General features: G+C 44.1%; 1 protein-coding gene across 5 annotated transcripts in view; it reads left to right on the top strand.

Moving 5' to 3' along the window:
• Window positions 1-25,127, top strand: part of CFAP61 (cilia and flagella associated protein 61) — a 2,132,686-nt gene that overhangs the window by 630,897 nt on the left and 1,476,662 nt on the right. For all 5 annotated transcript variants that reach the window (XM_078649333.1, XM_078649336.1, XM_078649335.1 and 2 more), the window contains exon 15: window positions 24,309-24,386. In XM_078649333.1, the coding sequence (XP_078505459.1) occupies window positions 24,309-24,386 (78 nt within the window). The remainder of the gene's footprint in view (window positions 1-24,308; window positions 24,387-25,127) is intronic.

Below are 25,127 nucleotides of genomic sequence, written 5' to 3'. Positions count from 1 at the left end.
GCAGCTAAAGTCTATATAAAGTATCTAAAATAGAAATCTTAGTTCTCTAGGAATAGTTTCTTACTTTAAGCAGAAGATCAGTGTCCCGGGGAAAAAATATATAGAAAATTTTTTTTAAGGGCTTGCTGAAAAAAGTTGCTGTCCGTGAACTGGATTGTAATTGTTCATGTGACTTTATTTTTAAAGTTGAAGGCCGAATTCAGGGAACGCCGTGTGCGAGTTTACTCAAAAGTCTCTATTTCTGTTCCGGAGAGAACATCATATCATTCAGGCTTTCGAAAAAACTGTCAACAGCTTCATGGGAAAGTTCCACTAAGTCGGAAATAGGGGTAACCATGCATTCGTGCGCATGATTGTCTCCATTGACATTCTGATTTGCATTGCTGACAGAAGGTCGTACCTGTTCGATGCTGCTTTCATCTCGAACTTCACTACCCTTCAATCGTAGTGGTGAAGATTCCAGGTATGCCGTCATCAGAATTGGCAGCCTTTGAGGGCAGCACAGTGCGTGAACCTTGGTAGGAACCAACAGTGTATCTGCATCCACCGGCGCATCCGATTGTAGCGTCAGACAGGTGTCTAACACGCATTCTTCTCCGCATAGCAGACACCTTAGTACAGGTAAAACACACCTTTGCCACATTGGTCGAAATGATAGAAACCAAGTCATGTTTAGGTCTCTAAGCCGGGAGAGTCCCAGGATTTTTGATATCCGGTCCCGGTATCCAATGGCTAGGATCGTATCTTCCATTGTCGCGAGAGTTTGATCTGTGACATGGGTTGCCATAACGGAAAATAAGGACTAGGAATAGGATTCCTGCAATTAGTCCCAGGATCAGGGGAAGTCCGCCAAAAATCGAATGGACGAAATCTGGAAAAATACCCAGTATGGCTTTGAATGGTGTTAATGCCATCGAAAATACTGTCTTAAATACCTTTGAGACCCCAGTGGTATCAGAAATATTTAAGATTTCGCTCAGGATTTCCGCGAAATGTACGGGGGAATTAGTTGATAATAATGTATGTATCTCTGCAGTCGTCCTTGCGACTTGTAGATCATACGTTTCTTTAGATGACGTGAGCCTTGTAGGCTTCTGAAGAAGCACTGTTTTCATTCTGCTTAAAGTATCTATTCGAATAGAAGTAATTTTCAAACCGGGCCATGCCCTTGCCTCCCTGTCTGGAAAGGAGCTGGGGAACAAAGAACGTCCACAGCACTTGACCTTCGCCGTCGTAGTGACGAGATAAGGAGTCCCGGGCATAAGACTACAACATCTGCGGTCTACAATAAGAATGTAACTCCCATTATAGAGTCTTTGAAAGAATGGTTCTATTTCAGTTGCAGGTGCGCCTTGCTGGTGACATGAAAGGTTGTATGAATTCCCTTCACAGGCTCCGTGCAAACTAATACCGTTACACAGAAGCGTGCCGCTTAGTGACATAGCACAATTGTTGCCACTAAGAAACACTTTCTGTCCTTTGTTACTGACACATGCATGTGAATAGGGCAGGTTCCAAGTTGTTTTAAGGTACCCCTTTCCCAATTTCTCGTACATGCCAGCCTGTATATATTTTTGGCAGTATTGAAACCTGAAGGTTGAGATTGGAATATTTATGATTCCGTGGATTATCCATTCACTGACAGGTCGTTCTGACATTGTCATTGGTAATCTTTCTAGTTTTTCAATGCTCAAGATTGTATAATCAGCACCCTTCTGCGCCATACCGATTTGTCTATCAGTAAGGTTAAAGATTTGGAATAGTGACGTTGTGTTGATTAAACGCCAAGGCACATAGCCTGAACGAAGATTTTGTAACGTCCAGCCAAGCTGTACAATGGAACGCAATTGTGACTGTCCATGTTGTAATAACAGTAAGTCTTGCGATAATATATCGATTGCTGAAGACACAATGCTGTCCAATGAAAAAATTCTGGAGGACAGAGTCATTAACCCATTGTCCACTACAGAAAGTGATTTTTCCAAATTAATACGGTCAATTTCCCGTATTCTTTCTGCTGTTTCAATTTGAGTAACCTTCCAGGCCTCATTGTATGCTGCATATACAGAGGCTGCTATGAAACGCTTTTGACGCTGTTTGCGTGGTCCCAGTATGAAATCACGCAAGTCAGCACCATCAGTAAGTAAAGTTAGGTGTTGCTTAATTTCAGGCAGTGTGGAAGTTTGTAGCCATTGAAGGCATAATTTGCCCACACTGTAGGTTGTTATTATCCCTGGGTGATGTCTTTGGGGATATCTAGGGTCTGGCCTGGTCATTTTGAAACCCTGTGTTTTATTCAGGAATCTATCTTGACAGTTATTTGTATCTGTGGGCCAGATCAACCATTGTTTCCAATCAGGATGTGTTCTGTTTTGGTTAAGTATATGGTTTATGTCTATTTCTTCATCTGTTTCAGAGCTATTGCTAAACATTGTTGGCTTTGGAATAGACAGGTTATTTAAATCTTTGATTTTGGCTAAGCCAAGACAGGTGGTTTGTTGAACAGTGTCATTTAAAAATATCATTTGTTCTGGGATCATGCAGGCTCTAAACAAAGCTTCTAAACCCTGTACTTGCCATTCTTTTGTACCCCAAACACTTTTCAAATCAACATTTTTGTCCCAATAATCAAATCCAAAAGTATTCATTTTTTCAAAGAACGAATCAGAATAAATCAATTTTGTGTTGGTTATCATGGTTTTCATCCCTGTCTTGTTTGACAATTTGTAATAAAATGTTTCAGCATTACTAGTGTTAAAACCTTGAAAGTATGAATATTTGTCATATACGGTTCTCGAGCTCCCTTTTGGAGGTGTAGCACAATGTTCCCATTGATTATAATTTAAAACATTTCTTGGTTGTGCAGATTTATGCAAAAAACTGTTACCATAATGGTTATAGCAATACATACTATCATAATTTGTAGAACCTTGCAAATAATCATGTTTTGTAAATTTAGCAGACATTACTAAGTCAGACATCATATTGTTTATACTTTCAAAGTCCCAATCATCAGCAAATGAGTTTGGTTTTGCAAAATCACTCAAGGAGATCTTGATTTGGTGTGGATATTTCAGGATCTCGACCGGACCATAAATTTCATAGTCAGTGTTGTCCCAGGCTACCCCACCAGGTATTGGAATTGCTGTGAAGTTGGCTGAAGAAAGTTCTGAAGAAAGTTCTCGTTTCTCGACGTGTGAAGATGTGTGTGGTTTGAGGACCAAGTTGATGTTCTGACTTGCTGTGTCCATTTTAGCATATTTTCCCTCAATGAAGCGTCCCAAGGTAAATACCATGATGAGCCAAAGTATGAGGATAAATGCACCAAAACCCACCCAAAATTCAATCCATGGAGTAACCAGATATGTTTCTTTCAGTTGTTTCAAAAGTTCCTTAGCTTTGTCTTTAAAGGATTTTGATGATGGCTGTGTCTTTTGTTCGCTGAAACCTTCAGAGGAATCATCGAAGTTGATGAAGTAACCAGATGCAGTTCTGTCAATTGTTCCAATTGGTTCAGGATTTTTGTTTCTTGCATTTTCACTTGGAACTTCATTGTAGATTGGTGTGTCTCTGCTAAATGTCTTTATTTGGGTTTTCAGAGGTCTGAGTTCTATTGCATTGTTGCATAGTCCTTGTTGTTCTTCTTTAGGCGTTTCGAATGTGATGAGCCTCTTTGTTAGGACCTCTGTACTGGTAGCAAACCTTGGTGTTCTGCTACTTATTGGGAGTCCACTTGGCCTACTGTTTGTTATCGGCCACATGTTGTGGTTTTACCAGGTCGATGGATACAACTCGGTTCTCCTTTTTTCCAGCAAGTGGCGGTAGTACAACTGATCTTGTCCCGTTGACAGACAAGACAGGAACTGCTTTTCTGTAAGAAGGCCCAAATTCCTTCTTTACCGCGATCTTCTCCCTGACTAGATCCCCGACTTTTGGAATGCAGACAGGTCTTGCTGGGACAGGTGGTGAATCTTCAGTGGTCGTTGGCTGTTGTTTCAACTGTATGTTGCTCAGGTCTTTTCTTGTTTTGTTTAAGTCCTGCAAAATAGCCAAACGGTCTTTGACATCAAAGGTTTTTTCTATTACCACTGAAGTCTGACTATCAAGGTCAGAGATCAACATCCTAGTTCCGAATAATAATTCGTACGGACTGAATCCCTTCAGAGAATTTCTTGGCAAGTTATTTAGACTACGTTGGACACTTATTAGATGTTTGACCCACCCAGCTCCCGAACCTAATACCTTTGCCGTTATAGATTGCTTTATGTCACGGTTTTTTCTTTCAACAATTCCGTTCCCCTCAGGGTGAAATGGACAAGAGTACCGCAATTGCACGCCCATGCTGACCATGGCCTCCTTATAAGCCCGAGAGCTAAAAGCAGGACCATTGTCCGAATGCAGAATGCCAATTGCGTATGTGCCGATAAAGACCCGCAAATCTTTTATAACAGTTCTGGCGTCAGCCGTTCGCTGGGGCCACATCCATATGAATCTCGTGCATGAGTCCACTGCGACCAAGATATATTTATAGTTACCATCCCTTTGTAAGGGACCGCAGTGGTCTAGATAAACACATGCTAATGGTTTATCCGAGATTAGAAGGGGCGTCTGTGCTGGACGTCTCACAGTTGATACTTTCATTTTTTGACATATTTCACATGCTAGAACATAGTTCCTTGTTTGTCTTCTCATTTGTGGCCACCAGTATCTCTGTTTTAATAATGATACTGTGGCTGAGACGCCAGCATGGGTAGAAGCAAGCCCTTCGTGTGCCGCTATTATTAGTCCTAATCTGTGTTCCATGTTTGGAATTGCCCTATCCCCCACTCCAGGGATTCGAGCAAAAGGAACATTGTTTTCATCAGTTATGTATGAGTATTTTACTGGAAAGCCTTTAGGGAGTGGTTCTATCGAATCCTTTTCTGAAGCGCTGACAGCTTGTAATATTTCGCTGTCTATTTTTGTTTTTGACCGGGTGACGGCTGCTACGGAAGCCGTTTGCACAGCTGCTTTCGCGGCCTCATCAGCCAATGAGTTCCCTGCAACGTGAACGCCATCACGTTGATGACTCAGTGTATGTATCACGTGAGTCTTTGGTAGTTCTTTTTGTAAAAGAGCTACTTGTTCCCAGAGCATTTTATGCTTGATTGTGCCACCTTTCGCATCCTTGAAACCGTTCTGAAGCCAGATCTGCAAGTATTCATTATAAGACTGAACGCAATAATACGAATCGCACACTATAAGTGTGGGGAATTCTCGATCGGTATTTTCAAGCGCCATCTTGAATGCTAGTAGTTCAGCTCGCTGAGCTGTGCAATCTCCTAGAGATTGTGTTTTAGTGAGGGCTGGTTTAAATTTCCCTTCGTGCCAACGACCTTTAACAATCGCGCACGCAGCACTGTAAGCTTGTTTACCCCCTACTGCGGGTTGTGCTGATCCGTCTGTATATATTATACAGCCGTAGTGTTCTAGAGGCAGAATTTCGGTTGGCGGAGGACATTCAAATTCATATTGGAGAAATTCTTGTGTTTTTAAGTAAGGATCAAATTCGTACACCACGTCTGTTGCAGCAAGAGAGTTAGCCCATTGTATCCATCTCGGATGGAGTGCTTTAGCATTTGGAATGCTTGCCTTTGTTACCGCCTCTAAGGCTGGTATTGGTGTCACGATTACTATTCGTTTACCTTGTGCCAGGGCTCGTTCTTTTGCTATAGCTGTCTGTGTTGCTGTAAGAATTTTTTCCGTTGGGCTAAATTTCATTTCAGCCTTAGTGTACAAGTGTGATTTGAATGCAATTGGTACCTTATCTCCCTCATTAGAGGTTAGGTATGTGAATCCGCATCTCCCTGGGATGACTCGGATCACAAGGTTGCGTGTATTATCACGGGTTTCTAATTTTGTTTTAATTAGCATGTCTGTTTGTAAGGATCTCAAAATTTCTGTGTGTGCTTGAGTCCAACTGGATCTTTTAAAGTCTGGTTTAATTAGATCATAAAGGGGTTTGACCCTTTCTGCGTAATTTGCAATATATGTTCTTCCGAAATTTAGGAAGCCTAGAATTGACTGTAGGTTTTTTAGTGTTTTAGGAGCTTGGATTACGGCACATTTCTCTAGGAAATTGTCTGCCAGGCTTTTACCTTCACTTGATAACTCATATCCTAAGAATAGGACCGTCAGATGGGCAATTCTGGACTTTTTGAAGTTGAATTTGTAACCCTCTGCAGCGAAACCAAGTATTATGGTGTTCACTCTTTTCAAGTGAGTCTCCAAGTCATCATCTGTTAAGTAAATGTCATCGACATAAGATAATGCTTCATCATCATATAGTTGTAGTAATTCTGTTACTCTCGCTGAGAATACCCCCGGGCTGTTCTTGTACCCCTGGGCTAACCGACAGAATTGTTTTTGAGTGCCATTTACTGAGAAAGCTGTTAAATATCTGCTCTCTGGTGCTATGTTTTGACAAAAGAATCCATTGGAGATGTCCAAGGTTGTTTTGTATTTTTTGCGCACTATGTTATTCATTAGTGCAGCACTGTGTGAGTTTTGCACTGCAAAGGTTTTGCAACATGTGTTAAGGTGTCGGTAATCCAAAACTAGACGATATGAATTGTCTGGTTTGGAGACCGGAAACAAAGGATTGTTCATTTGTGAGGTGCAAGTTTCAATCACCCCCTGGTATTCTAGCTGATCTAGTATTTCATTTACTTGTTTTTTTGCTTCTTGCTTAATTGGGTACTGCCTTTGTGCAGTTGGTTGTGATTTTAACTGGACTTTGTGAGGAGGAGAATCCTCATCCCATCCTACATGATTTTTATATAAAGCAGGTGCTAAGGCCACTGCCCACTTTCTAGCAAGTGTGTATTTTTTATGAATCGGTATTTGATTCGAGAAGGCAGGCATAATTACTTCTTCGCCATGAGGGCACTCCCTGACAAACTCTGGTGGCCAGTCTTTTTCAGCTAGAAGGATGTCATAGCCTTTGGAGAGGTTATCCCAAAATAGTCCCCTAATTTTCCTAGTCTTATCTCCCTCTATACGTAATGTTATCTCGTATATTTTGTGGGGCTTGCTTACTCTGGTATCTGCAGTTTCCACTTGAAGGTATTCATTCGTGTCCACTGTCTCCAGATGATTCATAAGGACTTTGCGAGCTATGCTCACCTCTGCTGCGCTGTCTAGCATTGTCTGAGCCCACTCTCCGTTTTTCAGTTGTGTCCTCAGTATTCTCGGCATTGTTAACTACCTTGATACTGGCTACCTTCTTTTTTGGAAATTGTGATTTCTTTTTCAGTTGAGCAGGTTCCTTGTCTTTGGACTTGGCGTGCTCTTCTGATCGTCCTCTTCTTTCCGATTTCTGCGAGGAATTCTGAAAAGATTGAGAGGGACGTGTATCAATGTCTTGATATCTATCAGGTTTTTTAATATTATCCCTATTTCTAAGGTTATATCTATTCCCAGAGGGGTCACTCTGGGGTGACCTTTGTCTCGGGTTTGGAGATTTCTCTCTTCGCCTAGGAGACCTTCCTCTGGACTGGAATTTCTTTTCTTTAGGATTGGATTGTTTATTTCCATCCCAGTTCTTTTTTGGTGAATTATTATTATTATTAAAAAACATTTTGTCTGGACTTGTAGTCAGTTGCGGTTTTACTGGTATTCCACCTAGACTATCTCTGCCTAGTTCTTCATAGGATTTTTCTATGATTCTGGCAATTTCAGCTGGTTGGTCTGCTATATCTGTCTCTTTTAACCTCTGGCGGATCGCCACGTTTGCTGCTTCACCCTTTATGTTGGCTAGTAATATAGCCGAAACCTGCTTGAAGTCTTTCAGTAATTTCATACCAAGAGTTAAAGCAGGTTCTGGACCGTATTCATCTTGAATTTGTTTTAGCACATCTGGTATTACCGAAATGGATGGAACACCGTGCGTTTTTGTATAGATGGAAGCAAAGACTGTACCCCAAGTGTCACAGTCCTCAATGTGTGGTGCGATTCCCATTGGGAGACATATAGTCAGAATCCTGTGTTTTTCCAGCGGGGTGGTGTCAGGAAACACCGCCTCTATTTGGGTGATTTTCTGTGCCAACCAGAATGGTATTTGTTCCCGTTTAGCTGGAATTTTACCTAGGCAGGATTGTATGTTCTGTGGTGTAATTTTATTTGTGTTCCCCTGGTGAGGGGTCAGCTGTGGAAGTTTAATCGCTGGCTGAATTGTTGAAGTCCGCATTACATACTGAACTAACTGTCTATGAATTTTTAGTAGTTGTTTTAGCTGTATTAATAGCTCTGCTGCAGGCATTCTTTCGATGTCTGGATGTGGTGTGTATCCGGCTAAGACCGGCCACGTTGCTCCTGGTCTTCCTAAAGGACCGAGCCTTGTAATGTGATTGTTATGTATTAGGGCGCCATCAAATAAGAGCAAATGCTCTTGGAATTTGAGTGGTACTTCCACCTCCTCGAAAGGAGTGTAAATGTCGGGTGGAACCTCTATTTTGTAATAGTGGAAGTACTTTGTTACAGCATTTGCTGCTGGAAAATGTATCCATGTATAGTATACCTCTGTCTGCCGATATTCGTGTGCCTCAATTACGAATATGACTGTGCCACCTCTAGGTGTCAGTCCATTTTCTATAAGTTTTAAGGTTATAGATCTCCTTTTGGCGACCTGGATGAGTATTATATCCGGGTCTGCTGTTTGCATGGTAGCATCAGCATCTGCGAGTTCAGTTGCTAATCTAACTGCCTCTCTTTCATCATCACTCTCTGCCATTTTACAGACAGGATGGTATTATGTTTGTTTGCAGATCAGGTTTCTTATGGAAACAGAGATTAGATGCACAATATTCTGGAACTGCTTTATCCTTCAACGTTGACTAGACCAAGAACCATACATAGGAGTTCCCTCCTGCGAGGTTTTGGAGGATATAATAACCTTTCACCCACTCCAGACGTCTTTGGAGTATTTGGGAAAAGGGGTCTGAGTGAGAAAGCACGACTGAGTTACTCTAAATGTCTTACGTTAGTTTTATCGCCCTTTCCAAACGCGTTGGGCGCCATGTAGTGTAGCTCCTATTTTCCCAATAGGCTCTGCGCATTGGAATAGTACCTACAGCAGTAAAGGCCTAGGCCAGACGTTAACTAGGTCTACTACTGTCGATACTAGACTTAATTTTTGGGTTTGCCAGATAAGCTCAGAGTTCGCTAGAAACTTTCTCGAATGTTCAAGGAAGGATTAACTCCCCTGATTAGACAAGAAGGGATTTAGTTTCTGACAACCATAGAACATGACAACTTTGCTCTCCCCTAATCAAGAGTCAATCTCGAGAGTCGTGTGAGCACAAGGCAATTATTTTACTCAGTCAGTACGTGCATTCTTAGTCTCATCAGAATGTAGAGAAAAGGAAGAGACGGGCGTGTTCAATAAAAGATGTTATTTATTGATCAGTCTCTTTTCTCGTACAAGAGAAATGGATCGATATTATTGCAATACTTATAGTTAAGTAAAGTGCATACATTAGAAGCAATAGTATAAAATAATACTGTAAAAACATTGATATGGTTTCTGAGCCATATGATGTTTAAAATGATTAAAATATATTTACATACACATATACATTTGACTAAACGTACTCAACTGGTGTTTCTAAATACGCCTACCCCGTGTACCTGACCTAAGTCTAATGCGTGGGCGGGAATAGAAAGTTACAGTTTAAGTTAAGTTTGTTTTTGCCAAGTGAATAACTAAAGAATTCTCTGTGAGGGGTTATTCAGTTCTGTACCTGGAATTTAGGATGAATGAGGAATGGTATCTCTTTCTCTGCTCTCGATATTCCAGGCTGCCTGCGAGGGCTACCCGGAAGCGCCGGTGCTGGGTCTCTCGGCTTGAGATAGCAGCGCGTCTCTCAGCGCGTCAGGAAGGCGGGGCTGCTGCCTGCGGGGTCTGCTTCTGCTCTCGGCTTCGGCAAGTATGGCTGCTCCGTCTTGTCACCACGCGTGTGTTTGCATAGGGCAAGGTCGGCAATATTTATACCTTAAAGGTGCCGGGATTGACGTAAGGATGGACATAGGTACGTCAATAAAGATGTCATACGACTTGCTCGTTAGCACATTCTTTACTAAAGTTCTCTGTGAAATCAAAACAATGGCCGCACGGATTATCCAGGTTGTCATAGGTTTGATTTGTTATGAGAACGTCGTATGCCTTATCAGGGGCTGGAGGAATGTCGCTTGTCTAATTAGATCTCAAGCGTTATGACCTAATCAGATAACACGTTCCTGTGCCGTAGTGTGACTGCGTCAGATAACGGTATCTGCATCATGGGGGTTTTCTTGCCTCATGGGCTGACTGTTAGTTAACTTGATAGTTAGTTTAACCAGAATAGGGTCAGGAATAGGGGGATCGATTCAGAACCTATAGAAATACACGACAATGGGACAGGTCCCAGGTATGTCAGTTGTGACAGTTGGTAGCCATCATTTTGTGACTCCAAGGAAATTCCTGTCAGGAAAGGCATCTAGGCCTGAGGTGAAGGATTATGAAGGTGAAAGAGCACCTATTCCCCAGACCAACACCATAAAAATTTAGTGGACACAAAATATATAAAGACATGAGGGGCAAAAAGGGGACAAAATAAATAATAAATTGGAGGGACTACGCAAAGGGCCAGACAGGTCTAACAGTGGCTAATACACAGTACCTTGAAATGCAACCACTGTCCATATGGAGCTATTGCACAGTCTTGAGATGGTGGGAGACTGGATTAGAAATCTCCCACCAACACACAGGGGGAATCATTTTGAACTGATTGAAGCTGGACATTAGACTCCCCAAATACAGCACTCTGCTCTTTTAACTGAGAATCCACAATTGTAATGATAGGGTGAGAAACAATCCCAATGCGTGAGCTAAGGAAGTCTTTTACTAAATAGCCATATGTGGAAAAAAAAGGAGAAATATACAAGTTACTCCATAACATCAATTGAAAACTGTGTCATTTTGGACACTCCTAGTCTAACCCCTTTGAATGAGGTAGGAGAGGCTTTCATTTTGTAAAGCCACTAAGGGGAAATCTTGAGATCATTAGTGCCACCTTCCATTATAAGTTCATTTTTTAGGTTTATTATTTAATCACCTTAACACACAACTCACACAAACTAATGGATACACAGAGTACAGACATTGAAGTGGAGAAACATTTACATTCCTACGGCTACCACAACAGACGACCATCCCCACCTGCCACACCCAGTATCACACTACCTAGAGGGTCTGCTGACACTGAGCTTATCACTATGCACATTACAAGCTAAAAACTGCCCCAGATAAGGAAAAGTGATCAAAACCTGGAATTTTGTGTCAGAACTGACATCAGCATGCAGGGGTGGTGTCTAAATAGACAACACAATGTCATCCCGGCAATACACAAACTTTTTGTTCTCAAGTCTTTTGAAGAGGCAAAAGCTGGCAAGGCATGCTTGTACAGCTGGGCTCGAGTTCAAGGTACCTAGTACAATAGTTAAAAGAAAGTGAAGGTTGGCAGGACCATAGTAGGTTCAACCCCTTTTTTCAGGCAATGGCGGGTCTGGCCATAGAGTTTTTGGTAGGGGTGGGAGGAATTTGTGTAGTCGCGCTACGCACAGGTCCGCGAAACGGTAAAAAATGTACGCGAACACGCAAAAGTTCCACGAACACACGGAATTGCTTGTTTCGCCTGTTTGCGATGCTTCTTTCCTGTTCTCGAACGCTGTTTGCATGCTTGGGGAGAAATGTCTTGCAAACACGCATTTTGAGAGCGCGAACAAGCAAAAAATTCTACGAAGCCACGGATCGCGGAATTTTTGGCAATTCTGCGTTCTCCGCGGAACGTGAAATTATGCAAATTCCACGAGCGGAAAGGAATTTACCGGCCAAGGCCTAGTTTTTGGTTGAGTTGCAGGAACCATTGCAATTGAGCACTTCACCTTCTTTCCAAATAAAAGTTGGGGGAGGGGCAGGTTATTTTCACTCAGATGTATAATCACAAGTGGTGCCAGTGTTCTAAAATTCATTCAGCAGTTCAACATATAATTCTGTGAGTCCTGTGTACTGCATATACAATCAAACACATACAGTTTTCCTAAGAAGAGTAGGTTTTGATTGATCATGATATACTCAATTTAGAGGCCAAAGGGGCCATGAAGATATCCTTTTTTATGTCTAAGTTCTTAATTTTTGATTTTTTAATGAAAGAAGAGGAGACGCTGTGACTCTGTCTGATAAACCTCAGGGATCACAATTCCTGTTTTGTGTACGTACACTTTAAGATGGAGATCCTCAGAGATATATTGGAAAATGATTGGCTAGCCAGACTGTATTTGTGGGACATGTATCTGATAGTCCCCTCACAAACTACATTCTAAGTTCCTTGAATTTGGCGAGAGAGGACAGATATGGGAGTTCAAGGTATTCCCATTTATCCTGCCATCCACATCTGTATTATGAAGAGCCTGTGTGAGGGCTTAGGGAATCAAACAGATTATTTATTTTGAAGATATCATTTATATGGCCCCAGAATGGAGGTGTTAAGTTCTCAAGTTCACTTAGCTATGGACCATTTTGAATGTCTGGGCTTTTTGGTCATTTGGGAGAAGACTGCCTGACACCCAGAGAGAGCATGGCGATCTTGGAATTGTGATGGTTTCAATTTCAGCAACTCACCTTCTTTAAGCTACCAAGGTGGCTTTGATTAAGAGGAAAGTGCAGTGCGTGCTCGTCAGGAGTTGGAGGGAAAGATATTGAGAGTCAGGACAGAAATAATGTTCTCAAGTATGCCTTTTACCTTAATTCAGAATGTTAAAGAAGTACACATAATATGTCCTTTCTCCTACAGACAATGTGGCAGAATTGTACATGAATAAGTAATATGTTGTCACATTTGGCTCTTCCATTTGCCATATGGGTTTTGAAATAAGACATCTTATAGTATTATTCAAAAACACTTTCAGGAGGTTCCTCAGTTAGAGCGAATGCTTTCCAGCTCTATATGATTGCTGCAATAGGACATCATGAAAGACACTCTCAGTTTCATAATAGTAGAGTAGAGACATTGTAAATAGTTTCTGCTGTGCTGTGAATTTGAGAAATTCACAGAAATGTTTATGAACTCGGTGGCTTCATTTTGGTCTGAAGGTAAGAGATGTAACTGAACTTCTCTAAACATATTCTTTTTCAATTAAGTACTACTTTATGGCACATTAAGATATCATGCCGTGACTTATTGAATTTTCTTTTCTCTGAGATTAAATTCTTTGATATTTATTACAATCTTTAGTGGAAGACTTTAGAGAGACTGGAGATATTTAAGTCTCACCTAATTTTCCTATAATATTTAGAAATATTAGTGACTGAAGTCAAAGTAGGTGTAGTGGTAAAGTGATCAATATATCAATCAGGGGTTTGTTGAAGCGCGACTACTCACCCGTAAAAGTCTCAAGGTGCTAGGGGTGGGGTGGAGGGGGGGGGGGTGCAGGTTTCATTCCATCAAGGAGGGGGTCTGTCGAAGAACCAGGTCTTGAGGTTTCTTGCGAAGATGGGGAGCGATGTTGTCTGTCTGTTGTGGAGTGGAAGGGCGTTCCATGCTTTGGCCGCGAGGAAAGAGAAGGAGCGGCCTCCCGATCTAGTCTTTCTGGTGCGGGGGACCACGGCGTAGGAGAGCTGGACTGATGCGAGGAATTTGAACCAGCTGTTCAGGTAAGCTGGTCCGGTGCCATGGAGGGCCTTGTGTGCGTAGGTGAGTATCTTGAAAGTGATTCTCGCCTCGACGGGGAGCCAGTGGAGTGTGTGCAGGTGCTGGGAGATGTGGCAGTGTTTTGGCAGGTTGAGGACTAGTTTTGGGGCGGCGTTCTGGATGTTCTGTAGCCTGCGGGTGAGGATTTTGTTTATTTCGGCATATAGTGCATTGCCGTAGTCGAGTCTGCTGGTGACCAGGGCATGAGTGACGGTCTTTCGGTGTTCGAGGGGGATCCATTTGAAGGTCTTATGAAGGGGGTGGAGGGTGTGGAAGCAGGAAGACGAGACGGAGCTGATTTGGTGGTCCATTTTAAGCTCGGAGTCCAGGATGATTCCCAGGTTGTGTGCGTGGTCCATGGTGATTGGCGGGTTTCCGAGGGCAGGGGCCACCAGGTTTCGCTCTAGGCGTCGGGGTTTGGGCCCATGATGAGTACTTCTGTTTTGTTGGTGTTAAGTTGTAGGCAGCTGTTTTTCATCCATTTGGTGACTGCTTCCATGCCTTCTCAAAAGTTGTGTCTGGCATGTTGGGCTCGTTGGATAGGGAGAGGATGAGTTAGTTGTCGTCTGCGTATGACACAATGTTGAGTCCATAGGTTCTGACGATCGGGGCGAGTGGAGCCATGTAGACATTGAAAAGCGTCGGGCTGAGAGAAGAGCCATGGGGGACTCCACAGGTGGTAGGTATAGGGTCCGAGAGGAAAGGGGGAGTCTGACCCACTGCGTCTTGCCGGAGAGGAAGGAGCGGATCCAGTCTAGGGCCTTGTCCTTGGTTCCTGCATCGTAAAGTCTGCGTATTAGGGTGCGGTGGGAGACTGTGTTGAATGCCGCTGAGAGGTCGAGGAGGATGAGGGCTACTGTCTCTCCTTTGTCCAGTAGGGTGCGGATGTCATCTGTTGTGGCAAGGAGGGCGGTTTCAGTGCTGTGGTTTTTTTCTGAAGTTGGACTGGGAGGAGTCGAGGATGTTGTGTTCTTCAATGAATGTGGCGAGTTGGCTGTTGATGGCTTGCTCAATGATTGACGATGAGAACAGGAGCAGGGAGATGGGTCTGTAGTTTTTGAGGTTGGTGGGGTCTGCCGAGGGTTTCTTCAGGAGGGGGATGACCACGGCGTGTTTCCAGTCATCAGGGAACGAGGCAGTTGCCAAAGAGTGGTTGATGATGTGGTGGAGCATGGGTGCGATGGTGTCGGCGGCTCTGTTGAAGATGTGGTGGGGGGGCAGGGGTCCGTGGGGGCCCCTGAGTGGACTGACTTCATTGTCTTCAGTGTGTCTTTGGTGGTGAGGGCTGTCCAGTTGTCAATCGCTGGTTTCTGGGCGTCGCGGGTGGTTGGTGAGGGTTAACAATATATACAAGTGATTAAAAGACTGACGATCTAAGTATTCCATGTTCTGTTTGTTCTTTGGCTATGCATATATTTGTAATTCAGGAAATGAGCCAAGACCCAGATTGGAAGTGTCGGGTGTTAGACAGATCTTTCTTGATAGTATTGGTTGAACTTAGCATTCATTACAACATTAGAGTAATTCTCCGTCTGTTTTTTCCATGTATGTCCTGAAATATGTGTACTCCAGCTGGGTTTTTTCCTTCTTATTTCACTTTTCCCAGAGTCAACTCGCTCTTTCCCTATCTTCAGTGAGTTAGAGGTGAAGTAGGTGTGAGTAGCTTTGGTGTCCATAATATCTCGGCTATGGAATTCAGGTACACCTTTGATAATTCTGGGAGTCTAGAGCAGAGTTCTTCAATCTGTGGGGCGCGCGACACCGTCTCAGGGGGGGCGCGCACTCCTCCCTAAAATCTCACTTTTGTCCTCTGATTCTTCAAACGAACGGCAGAGTGGAGCTGCAGGGGCCCTAAGAAGGGGTGAAAACCATTAAAGCCTCATAAGCAAGAAAAAGGTCTTTCAAAGACCTGTGAGGTACTCGGGTGCGGCTGTGTGCACCGGGAAGCTGTCTCAGCCAGGCTGCCACACACGGGGTTGGGGGGGGGCTATCCTGGTTAATTCTTACACCTGAAATGCTTTAGCTGCAGTGGGAGGCAAAGAGCCCCCTTTGCTAAAACTGAAAGCAACGATTTCAGAGCAAAGGAGACGCCTTGCCTCACACTGCAGATGAAATGAATATCTGTTACTTGCTTTCAGTTTTAGCAGAGATGGCTTCCTGCCTCCCACTGCAGCTGAAGCTTTCAGCTCTCATTTAACCCCGTCCAGGGAGGGACAGCTCTTCCAAGAAAGGCGACAATGTTGCTTTTTAAATCACACTGGCAGGAGTGCAATGATCACAGGGCTAAAAGGGTTTCAAGTTGCCAACAGACAAATCCCAGTCAGGTGTTTAAACAGCCTGCAAAATGCTTCTCTTAACACTAAATATGAGTTGTAAAGAAGTATGTATTCATTCATGATGTGACTTTTCTGTCTTTGTTCCCTTTTATTATCAGTCATATCATTTAGGCAGCCCTAAAACACAATTTAAAGTGCTTTCTATTTATATTTGCTGTTCAGAGTATGCACAAATAAGTGCTGAAAATAGAGCTTTAGGTGACTGCTTATTTTTTTTATCACCTGGGACATCAAAATAATGAGCTGGCAACCCTAATCATAAAACTGAAAGTTTGTTGCGAGATCAGCCCAGTATTTATTTCCTCCACCCTCGATCCCTGGTTAATGTCATAATTGTAATAGTTTAACATATCTGAAACCCTGCACTGCCATCAATAGCATGCTGAGTTACTGCAAGTGTCTGGGAATGCACCCTGCATTCCGACAACTTGCTCCAAATTCTCGCCCTTCACATTCGTGCTTACCCTGCACTCACAGCGATCACAATTCCCTCATACTGACCCCCATGCACTCACACCCTGCACTCAGTGATCACTCTGCTCTCACAATGCACTTGCACGATTTTCCCTGTACCTCAACCTGCAGCCACACAAGCACACTACCTACCCTGCACTCATGTGACACTTCACTCACCTGTCCCCTCACTGCTCAATCTGCAATCTCACTTAAACAAGCCCATCACTAACCATGCATTCATTAGTCCCACTCTGCACTAACATGCACACCCAAATTCATATGGTCACCTCACTCACCCTGCAGTCACTCCACTTACCCTACTCTCACACTGTTGCATACCTCACTGTGCACTCACATGAGCACTCCTGCCACCCTCACAGCACAGAGGGTTAATGTGCCTGCTACAAAGAAGGTGTACCATGCAGATCAAAGAACTGAGGGGCATATGTTCAAGGAAGTTGCGGAGTGAGCCGTTAGCAGTCATGGGTTTAGGCCTCTCTCCGCCACTTCAGAAACGGAAGGCTGCACCATATTTACAACAATATGGTGCAGACCTGCGTTTCCCCTGCGCTGGCGCTACACTTAGCAGTGCAGCGCCAACGCAGACACCATTGCACCATAGTGCAAGGGTATCTGGGTGCAGGGAAAAGATTGTTTATGTACAGGAGGAGGACCTTCCTGTACATAAGGAGGGGGACCTTCCTGTACATAAACAATCTTTAAATGCCATTTGTCTCACTTCCATGCGTGCTGCTTAATGCAGCACACACAGAAATCACAAAATGGATTTTTTTTTAAAGATTACAAATACAAGGCATTTTGCTTGTTCCATGTGTGCTGCACAAGGCAGCACACATGGATGAAGCAAAAATGAGGAGAAATAATGCTTTTCTCCTACTTTCGCCAGCTTAAGACCAGGTTTTCCCTGTTCTTAATTTTAACGCTGCCTCACTTTTACGCTGCCCTGGTAAATAGGGCGCAACATCAAAATCAGTACCTGTTTCAGTGGAACGCCCACCGCAACACCCACTGCCCACCCTTTCACGCTAAGCATAGCATGAAAGGGGACCTTATTTACAAGGCAATGTTAAGCCAAGTTAAGTGGCTTAACTCTGCCTTGTAAATTCAGCAATGCCCCTATCGCCACCACAACGTCGTAAAAAGTGACGGTGTGGTGAATATAGGGGCTTGTACATATGCCCCTGAGTATGATGAAACTATGAGTAGCACTATAAAAAATATATATGTTTGCCAGAAAGGTGCTATAGTGAGATGAGGTGCATTGTTGGTGAGTGGTAGTGAGGGAAGTCATGGAGAAGGAGGAAACACTCATTGTTTTGAACATTATTTGCCGGATATGGCCCAGGATATGCGGGTGGCGGTCGATTATGTAGTGTACCAGATTCCCGAAATTTCTGTCAGGTGGTGGGGGGGGCCGACATTTAAAAAAATTCAGCTGGGGGGGCTCAACCTTCAAAAGTTTGAAGACCTCTGGTCTAGAGAGTGTCTCTAAGGATTCTGCCCAGAATTCTAGGGTCTCTTACCTCTTTCATACAGGTGATTTTTCCGGGCCTGCTCCCTTACAGAACCTTGCTGAGATCGAGATCAATATTTATGAGGAAGGGTCTCACAAACACAAAAAGTTATCCTCGTCTGAGGAAGCTAGTATCAAGTTTCAGTGGTGGCAGGAACGCAAGGAGACATAGCTTGGTAAAGGACATTTCACAGCTGCACCAAAAATGTGGCTAAATTGGACTCTAGCAAGAAATGTCGGGGTGCACAATAAGGCTGTGTGACTATCGAAGGAAAAAGTGTTCAGGAGCTTGCACCTGCACATCAACTATTTTGAACTCCTGGTGGATTCCTTAGCAGTCTGGTATGTATCAAGAGACAGAATCCTGTGGTATAATATGGAGAATGGATGGTAGAATGCCAGTGAATGGAGACTGTATCGGGTTTTTTGGGAAGCGAATTGAGAAAATTGGGAAATTGTGCCAGATATCTGTTTGTGTTAAGGCTGAACACAACCAGCGTGTGGCTTCATTAAGCTGGAGCTCAGGTCTGGAGGAAACTATGGTGAATAATTTTCTGGTAAGTGTACCTTAACTATGTCTTCCCACCCTTCATCATGATCACTAATTGTGTATCCCAGAACAGACAGCAGACTTGTTTCTGGTGACTATGATATGGAAGTCCAATCCTTTGTTCCTAAATCCTGAAAATGGTGATGCGACCTCCAAGGAACTTCAATTTCTGATCGACAGCGGCCTTCTGAGCCTAACAGCATGACACATTTTATTAAGCCATAGCAAGTCCTTACGCTATAGACTGTGTTTTTTATCAACCAGGGCTGAGTGGCTGGGGCACTCAGATAATGCCAATTTTCTTGGGGGAAAATGGCATGTTTAGGGGAGATCTTGAACGTATGGAGGTGTGTGGTATACATATGTTGAATTTTTGCCCTAATTAACACATAAAGGGGCAGCTTAGTGCATGATTAATTTGTACACATCTGTCATTTTGGTGGCAGGTGCTCAGTGGTTGGGCCCCTCTTGGTAAGCATCCTCTTGAGTTTAAGCTTTTGAAGGTAATAAGACTGATTAGGCTCCCATAGTCTGCATACTCATAGTTGTGAGATGCCAACAAGGTCCTTTTAGTGCTTAAGATTTGGCCAGATAATAAGAGGTTAACCAGAAAGCAGTTGTGATCCCTGTTTAGTATGATATCTTGTAGGAGAATTTCAACATTCATTGAGTTTGGTTGAAAAGGGATATATGCTCTGAGAAAATAACATTCATCGTTTCAAGGAAAATAACTCCTCACACCCTGCTTACTTCTTATCCTTCTTTCCCTGGAACACTAAAACTAAGTGTAGGATGTTTCGTAAATGAGTATGAGTGGGGAATGTGGGCCAGCTGAGTTTTGAGAGAGCCACTATACTTGTAGGCTCTTATGAGGGCTCCCTTTTTGCCTGTTCAGCCCTCTCAAACAATGTGCAGAGCCCTTGAATTTCTAAAGTAAGTAGAAGTGTCGGACCCTCCCATGATTTACCTTTTCTTCTTCTGCTTGGTGCCCTGACTCCTTATCTTGTTGACGTACTGCCGATCCCTCTTGCTCTTTGAAGGTTGTTATGATACCTCCACCTGCTCAGAGCTTTTGCAGGCTAGGGTTATGGTAACAGGGTGATGGCGCAGGTCAAGGGAGCTGAGTACGCTCCTGAAGTTCCCCACGTGAAACGGGCACTCAGGGCAAGTTGTAGTCCCTGGAATGAAGAGAGACATGGACTATACATATCACCAGGAAGCATGTATCTTTCTGAGTGTGTTGCATGATGGCACAGCAGAGATGTGGCTAATATCGAGATAGTGGCCTGAATGTGTTTTGGCTCTCATTGTTCGCCCATACCCTGCTGAGAAGAGTGCAGAACCATAGCCAAAGGTAGGTGTACTGGATGTCTTGTCATCATGGTGGCCTGAGTTATTTTCCATTCAGACCCATTACACTGAGAAATCATTCATAACGCGGAAGACCAAGGGAAGAGCAAACATGACCAGCCTTTTTCACTCCTAAGTCATCCGGCTGGTCTCAGAGTCAGGAGATGATGCAGGAACATCAGGGTCAGATTTGTATAGAGGAACATTGCAACTTGTGAGTGGTAAAAGACTTACAAGCCAACATAAATAGTGTAAAGCCAAAGATCTTATCAATATAGATCAAACTGAAGACTTTTCAAGCACAACTGAAGAAAACAAAAACTCAGGCGGTAGCAAGACAAGTGCAGATTACTCTTCACAACTGTCTGATTTGAAACGGGGTCATGATCAGCTGCAAGAGTTTGAAACTTGAGCTATCACTTTATATTTCAAACCGGAGTTGAAGGCAAAACATTTAGAAGATGAGGGCTATGAATCTGCTCAAACTGGATATAGCAACTTTCTTGGAGGGTGATATTCCGTAGGAGGTGGTGTTCGGCATCTTGAAGTCTTAGGTGTTGGAAAACTATGCAATTTACATGGTAACGCATAACTGGCCAAGGTGATAGTAATTCCAATGAGAGGCTCAGACAGTTGAAAAGCGAGGGGCACTTCCGGTTCAAATGAAAACTGTTTATGAGAGGTCAGGGGTGCTGAGGGTTGCGGTTAAGAAGAAACCAGAAATATGTGTCCTTTTGTAGAAATAAAATCCTGCTCTTCTCAGAACTTTCTCAATCGAGGAGACTGCATCTTCGCCAGATTTGGGGTAATCTTTTGAGGTTGAGCTTTGAAAGCTCCGTTTGATACCTAGTAGGGCTGCAGGGGAATACATGCATTGAAGGTCATTTCATTCTATAATCCGAGGCTTTCCAAGCCTGTCTTGTGGGCAAGCCTAAAGAAGCTGAGCCGACAACGTTGTCAAGCAAACTTTGACAGTGCACTTAGTTTTTACCTTCTTCGGCACATTCTTTTTTTTTTTTTTTTTTTTAAAAAACCTTTATTGAAAGACACGTATAAGTACAAGCGCAGGCCTACAACCACAGGGGCCGGCCGCAAAGTCAGGAGAATCAAAATAATAAAGCAATGTATACGATAGGGAAATACAGGATGGATGCAAATAAAGTCGTTACATCGCCAGCGCCAGGATAAATGAGGTTTCATTTTACATTATATAAAGGAGGCAGCAACCATATCTACCCGCGCGTCATGCAACATATACAGAAAAGAAGGGGGGGGGGGCGGGAGGGAAATAGCCCCCCACGCAAGCAGACGACCACAGTAGGGCAAAGCCCAAAGACCTCACACGCCCATACCAAGTGCAGAATAGAGGAAGAATACCAGCAAATAAATAAAGTGGACGCCACACGTACAGCCCACCCGCCCCGAAAAAGGAGAAAGTGCAGACGCAAGCGAAACAGAGGAGTAAACACCAAGGGACATAGCCCACCCCCTGGAAAAGGCAAAAAAGGGACCATAGAATAAAACAAACTAAAATAACAAACACCCCCCCCACCCTACATCACTGTAATGGCTACGGCCTACCCCACTAAACAGCGTGCCTGTCGCCCAGAGTCACCCGAAATATAGAAAAAGAGAAAGGGAATTATAACGAAGAAAGAGAGGGGAATAAGAAAAGGAAGGAGAGGAAAAGGAAGAAAGAGAGAGGAGAGGAGCCAGCGACCGAGACATAAAACACTACCCCCCCGCAACAATAATGCACTAATCGAGGTCGAAAAGGAGAGTCAAGAAAAGCCTACACCAGGATGTAAACAGGAACCATCCAGAATAACGAGGCCCGGAGATGCCATGTAAAAAGGGTCCCACAGACATCCGGGCACGATCACCCCTGTCCACTTTTATGAAGAGTCGAGCTTCCCAACCCCGCCACAGCCAAAGAACAGCAGAACACAGTGGGTCCATACCAGTCAGGAAAAGCCGGTGGGATCCCCGCAAAACAACGTCCCGGCAAACTAGAAGCAACCAGGAGAACTCGGCAACAGTCAGAATGCAAAAGTTCCTCAAAGATCCACGTGGTCAAGCACAGTATCTGGGCCGTCCAGCACGAAGCAAAGAAAACAGGATGTAGAAAGCATTGCAGCATCGGCACCGGGTCCGCTAGATCCCATAGAATCGAGCACCCAGCCGGAGATCCCAGCACAGCCGCCGGCGAAGTTTCAGGCAGTACAAGTCGGGGAGACGACACTTCGTCACAAAATGGCGGAGCCACCATGGCAGCTATCCGCAACTCCAAGGCTCGACATTTCAAGGACAGGTCGATCCGCAGAGCAGACAGGGCAAACCAGATAGTACTCCGAGTAGGGGCCGCCCAAACCAAACGAGGGCTGGAGAAAGCAAATGCGGCAACCTCCCTGTCTCCAGGAGAAAGACACCCCGAGGGGCCATCCGCCATCTTAAGTACAGCACCCTCCGCCATCGCCGCAGGTCCTTCCAAGTCCATCAGGAGCACCGGCGGCCCCAGGGCTCACCGCCAAACCGCGGCGGATGGCGCTCGGCGGAGAAAGGAGAGTCACCAGAAGAACGGGCGTGCTCCCCACAGCACTCGGGGGGAGCCCAGCACCGGATCCCGGGCGGGACTAACAACAGGCGTGGGTTTCTCACTTGAGGGGTGCCGGACAGCGCGGCTTCTCTTCTTCGGGCCGGCAGGCGAACGGACATGCGGGGTGGCCCACCAGCGGGGGCGGGTCTGCCCCGGGGGTCCCGGCCCGCGGCTCTCAGGCTCCCACCATCGGGTCTCTCCACCGGTTCCGGACCGCCGGCACTCCGATCATCTCCGGGCAGGCACAGCACTCGAGGCCCCGGCGTCAGGGCCGGGAAGGCCAACAATGTGACCAGGGCAGAACGCCGGAATCACTGCACGCCAGAGCCCCGGAAAAGGATGGTAAGTGACGGCTCTTCCTCAGTGACCAAATTCGGAACACCCCGAGCAGGATAAAATACAGGATAGGTGGCGGGGAGGAAGAGATCACGGAGCGAGGCGGTTATGCGACCGTTCCGATCGCCATCTTGGCTCCTCCCCCCTTCGGCACATTCTTAAGTGCCTGATACCTGGAATGTCTAACCACCCACCCACCCCAGGGGTTCGAGCTGGCCAAAATCCTCCAGGTAGCAACCCCTGCTTTCCTGACACTTTCCTTTTTATTCCACAGCCCTATTGGCAGAAGCTCACCATCTCTAAGAAATAGCGCTGTGCCTCAGTGTGTCTGAGTGGACCAGCACTGGAAAAAGACATAGGGGAACATGCATCAAGGGTTTTTGCATTCGCAAACGGTGCGAATCGCAAAATTCGGCCGTTTGCGAATGCAAATCCCTTTTTTGGGATTCATGAAGCTTTTTTGCTTTTTTCACAATTTAAGAAATCGCAATTTATTTGCGATTTCTTAAATTGCGATTGCATTTAAGAAATCGCAATTTTGCGATTTCTTAAATGCAATGCATGGGTTTTTTTAAATTGCGAAATCGCAAATAGGTAGTGGTAAATTACCATGAAGTTAACCTTCATGGTAATTTGCAAAAACTTTCAAAAGTGCATTTTTGAACGTTTCATTTTACACACACACATGCCCTTGGGGCATGTGTGTGTGTAAAATGTACTTAAAGGTACATTTCAGGGGTGCAGGGGGGGGTCCTTTGGACCCCCCACTACCTTTGAAATTGCATACTCATTTTGCGATTCCTTAATTGCGAATCGCAAAATGAGAATGCCTTCACATTCATGCCTATGGGCCTCTAGGCCCATAGGAATCAATGGAAAGGGATTCCTTAATTGCGATTCGCAAATTGTGAATCGCAATTAAGGAAAATTAAGAAATCGCAAAAAAAATTGCGATTTCTTAATGCATTGCCGTTTGCGAATTCTTAATTGCGATTCCTTAATTTTCGCAGTTAAGAATTCGCAAACGGGAACATTGATGCATGTGGCCGATATTGTTTCTATAGTTGCTAATATTTGAAGATCTGAGAGCTCAATACGTTCTGTCAAAATATTATGTTTTTTAAAAATGTACTATTTATTGTAATATACACATTCGTGTAAGCTAATTTTTTTGAGTCAATGTACTGTGTGTTACTGCAAACTCTGAGTCTGCATGAATGTTGTAACAAGCGCTCTATGATATACAATTATTTGTATTGATATGCTTGTAATTATGTTAGTGATATTTTGGCATTACCAAAAAGGCTAATCTTTTTTAACGTTTTTAAGGGAGAATTGTGACAATTGTAAGTACAGGAAACACACATATGCTTCTTCTTTCCAGGACGGCACTCCTATTCAGGCATTTGTAGCAGAGATCGTTGATCAGATTGTTGGACTGTCGATCATCAGAAATGAAGAGGTATGATTTCTAATATGCAGTAATACTTTTCATATTATTATCTACACTATTTCCACTATTGACAAAGCCTGATGCTTCTACAGGTTTTTACCCATGCTCATGAAATCTCTTTATTTGCATGGTCCTAATATATTATTGGTGCTAGTTAATATTGCATATTAGTGTACCTCCCCCAACTATAATTAAGATATTGAAGTTGGTTGCGGGATCATACAGAGGCATATGCTAGAAAGGGTTACAATCATTTAATAAGACTACAAGGAACAGGGGTTGTGGCTATGGAGCTCGTGTTGTTGACGTTCTCTGGAGCTCCATACTATGTACATCTCGTATTTTTTTATTACAATACAAAGAGCAGGTTGCTTACCTTCTAAATGAGTTTTCAAACGACAGATTAACGGATGCAAAGATTTGTCCGGAGTAGTGCTCGAACCCCCTGTGCTTGGCAAATTACACTGCGACTGGTGCTGACGCCCATGGGGTGGCAGCGGTGTGGAAGTGAGAGGCTCTCAGCCATGAATTAACCTGGAGCAATGGAAAAATTGCCTTAAGGTGGGTGAGATGCACACCCTTGCTTTAGGCCATGGGTCGTGCATGCCCTGGTGCCAGGATCTCCCAACTGGGGTTGAGAGCACTTGTAGTGGCCCTTTTGTTTGGGATACAGGGTAGTGGTTGGGGTCCTCTATGTTTTATGGCTGAGGAGCAACTCAGTGCCAGTGTTTGGAACATCTTACTCACTTA

The sequence above is a fragment of the Lissotriton helveticus genome, chromosome 6, assembly GCF_964261635.1.
Source record: "Lissotriton helveticus chromosome 6, aLisHel1.1, whole genome shotgun sequence".
NCBI classification, from domain to species: domain Eukaryota; kingdom Metazoa; phylum Chordata; class Amphibia; order Caudata; family Salamandridae; genus Lissotriton; species Lissotriton helveticus.
The sequence above is the reverse complement of the archived record's forward strand: the minus strand, read 5'-3'. Positions and strand labels throughout refer to the sequence as shown.